At 37.4% G+C, this 3,121-nt stretch overlaps 1 protein-coding gene across 1 annotated transcript; it reads left to right on the forward strand.

Annotated features, from left to right (window-relative positions):
• Positions 1 to 1,189: 1,189 nt before the first annotated feature.
• On the forward strand, positions 1,190 to 2,699 carry LOC123539964 (complement C1q-like protein 4). The gene is made up of 3 exons (XM_045324748.2): positions 1,190 to 1,553; positions 1,981 to 2,069; positions 2,368 to 2,699. The coding sequence occupies exons 1-3, from the start codon at positions 1,223 to 1,225 to the stop codon at positions 2,689 to 2,691; spliced, it is 744 nt and encodes a 247-aa protein (XP_045180683.2). The 5' UTR covers positions 1,190 to 1,222; the 3' UTR covers positions 2,692 to 2,699.
• The last annotated feature ends 422 nt before the right edge of the window (positions 2,700 to 3,121 follow it).

The raw sequence follows: 3,121 nt of genomic DNA on the forward strand, positions 1-3,121 counted from the left end.
TGCTCTAAAATTTCCACGGGGAGGCTCCCCGGACCCCGCCGGAGGAGGGGATTCCTCCTCCCACACTCTCCCCTTGAGTAACATCTAAATTGATCACGCTACGCCCCTGTTTCCTGTTTACGGACGTTGCTTTCCCGCGCTTTGTTTTAATACGCTGCTATAAGAAATAGTTCTAAAAAGAAAGCCGTCCGATTGGTTTTATTTTTATTATTATTTTGATATCGGTATGCAAGAAAAAGATTCTGTCACTGGTTATAGGTGCAGATGGGAATATCCGGCTCTCGGGTAACTGTTTAGGCGGTAACTCGGCTGGAGCCTCGTTACCGCCTAAACAGTTACCCTCGAGACCGGAAATTCCCATCTGCACCTACAACCAGTGAAAGAATTTTATATTCTTGCATACCAGACGGGGATTTCCGGTATCTTTACCGGTGCTGGAAAAATCCATCTTCGTTACACCCCGGGGTGTAAGATGACTCTCTCTCTCGGTGTAAATGACGTAAAACGAACTACATATATGTAGAAGATTTATGTAGTAATATATATTTTATTTAAAAAACGGAATAAAATGCAATACCTTGACAGTTCCTATTGATTCCAGATAGTATATTTCTCGATTCAAATCACAATATTTTATCAAAAATACATAACGTTACGCTGCAACTGATAAAACAAAACCGGAACTAAACATTGTTATTTGTTTTGACGTCTTTCCTGTTTACTGACGTTGGTTTCCCGCGCTTTGTTTAAATACACTGCGATATGCCTGAAATAGTTCTAAAAAGAAAGCCGTTCGATTGATTTTATTTTTATTATTATTTCTTGAAATCGGTATGCAAGAAAACAATTCTGTCACTGGTTATAGGTGCAGATGGAAATAACCGGCTCTCGGGTAACTGTTTAGGCGGTAACTCGGCAAGGAGCCTCGTTACCGCCTAAACAGTTACCCTCGAGGCCGGATATTCCCATCTGCACCTACAACCAGTGAAAGAATCTTATAAGGTTATGCATAATATTGAAAGAAGTGAAGTTGTAACCATATAATCATGCATAAAATCTATCTTAATAATTGCTTTATTTGTTTTTATCATAAAATTAAAAGTCATATGGCACTTTTATGACAGGTGATCAATTATGACTACATATAATATCTCTAGTACTTATTTAAGTTATCGACTATCGCCAACATTTGGCATAATTTGTCCTAAAATCCGGATCAAAAATGGCGACATTTCTTTTTGGAATATTGCTAATTACGTGTTTAGGCAACACTAGAAGTGAAACTGACTGCGTGTCTGAAAAGAGGTTTAATGAACTTGAAGAAATTATCCGCGTAAAGTTTGAGGACTTAAAAAATGAAAATAATGAACTGAAAGAGAAATTGCTGGCTCTTGAAACGAAACTTGAATATTATGAAAGTCATAGAAAGGAATCTCCTGCTGATCAAGATATTCTAGATGAAATTAACACTCCTGTAGACGAGAGTGTTACTGACATCCGCAACAGAATCAACCGAGGCATTGAGTCTAAAACCATATCTGGTAAACTCAAACGTAAGTCACATGATATCTCATCATCAGCCTTCATGAACAACGTAGATTTTCTTAACATAGAACATAATACATGTGTTATACCATTGCTACTTTGGATGTATTTTTACAACGTAACACACACCTGGGGATAAAAGCATACCCGTGCGCGTTCACTATTTTGTAACATGTTAATGCTTTATACAAGAATACAAATACCTTGGTGGTGTCAAAAATAGCATTTATCTGTTAAATCCATGTAAACATGAATGAGAATGTTACTACAGGTATAATATATTTGGACTGGTTTGCAAAAATGATAGTATTTAGTGTTTCGGAAGATCTACGGACGCGGCTATATCAGTAAAAAGAATCATGTAATGTCCCCAAGGTTGCCTTAATAGAATATGTACTACGAAATAATTGCGCTTAAAGAGTGGTTGTTTTGCAGGACAAGAGTCAACAAACATCGCATTTTACACCTACCTAGGCGGAAAGCGCTGCTATGGAAACCATGAAACATTTGTTTATGACGTTGTGGTAAATAGAACTGTATCGAACTTAACCCGTATTTAAACAGCAATGAACAAATCCCCACCAAACTTAAGTGGCTTGCAATGTGCAAAGTTACCATTTGTACTTAGTTCTTGGTAGAAAAATCAATGCGCACAAAAGTAGAATTTGACCTCTCCAATTGCTTTAGGTCTAACGTCGTCTTTATTTCGATATAGCATAAGAAATATAATACTTTCAATCAAATTTGTACCAAGCAAAATAAGTTTGTACCTAGCAGAGCAATATATTTTCTCTAACTGTCTCTAACTGTGGTATTTTTCAGGAAACTAACGTCGGCAATGGTTACAATTCTCGGGACGGGATATTTGACGTTCCTGTGACAGGGGTGTATGTCTTTACTGCGACCCTGGTGCCTGATTTCCACCAGCACCTTCAAGCAGAGATCATAGTTGACGGTGTAGTAAAGGGAATCATTTTCACAGATTCTGAAGAAATTAACGATATTCATCAAGCAAGCACCTCCATTATCGTGCATGTCAACGCCGGGGACCACGTCTATATCCGACGCGGTAGAAGCAATTCGTGTAATGTCATCAGTGACACTACGTTGGTAAGAACTACTTTCGCTGGATGGCTGCTTTTCTAACTACTTGTTAAAACCACAAACTACCAAACAACCTGGGTTACTGGTAATTAAAACCATAAACTACCAAACTGCCTGGTTTACTGGTAATTAAAACCATAAACTACCAAACTGTCTGGTTTACTGGTAATGCCTTGTATTGCTATTGAATAAAACCCGATAAATACAGTGTCAATGTTACAACTTACAACAACATGTGTCATGTGTACTAACCCCTATCTCTCAATGTACAACCCCGAATTCCTATAATTTGAGACATCTTTGAACAGTGATAAACAACAATAACTAACTGAATAGATGCAATATTTTTGGGTAACATATGTTTAAGAAAATCAAATACTAGTATATGGTATTTATTTAGCAAAATGTTGTTGTTTATCACTGTTCGTGATGGTTTATGCCAACTCATTCAGTACCTTGATATGTTTGCACG

The sequence above is a fragment of the Mercenaria mercenaria genome, chromosome 16 (genome assembly GCF_021730395.1).
Source record: "Mercenaria mercenaria strain notata chromosome 16, MADL_Memer_1, whole genome shotgun sequence".
Classification (NCBI taxonomy): domain Eukaryota; kingdom Metazoa; phylum Mollusca; class Bivalvia; order Venerida; family Veneridae; genus Mercenaria; species Mercenaria mercenaria.

Coding starts and splice junctions, on each gene's coding strand:
- LOC123539964 (XM_045324748.2), top strand. CDS start 1,223: ATGGCGACATTTCTTTTTGGAATATTGCTAATTACGTGTTTAGGCAAC. Junction 1,554..1,980: donor CATATCTGGTAAACTCAAAC/GTAAGTCACATG, acceptor GTTGTTTTGCAG/GACAAGAGTCAACAAACATC. Junction 2,070..2,367: donor CATTTGTTTATGACGTTGTG/GTAAATAGAACT, acceptor GGTATTTTTCAG/GAAACTAACGTCGGCAATGG.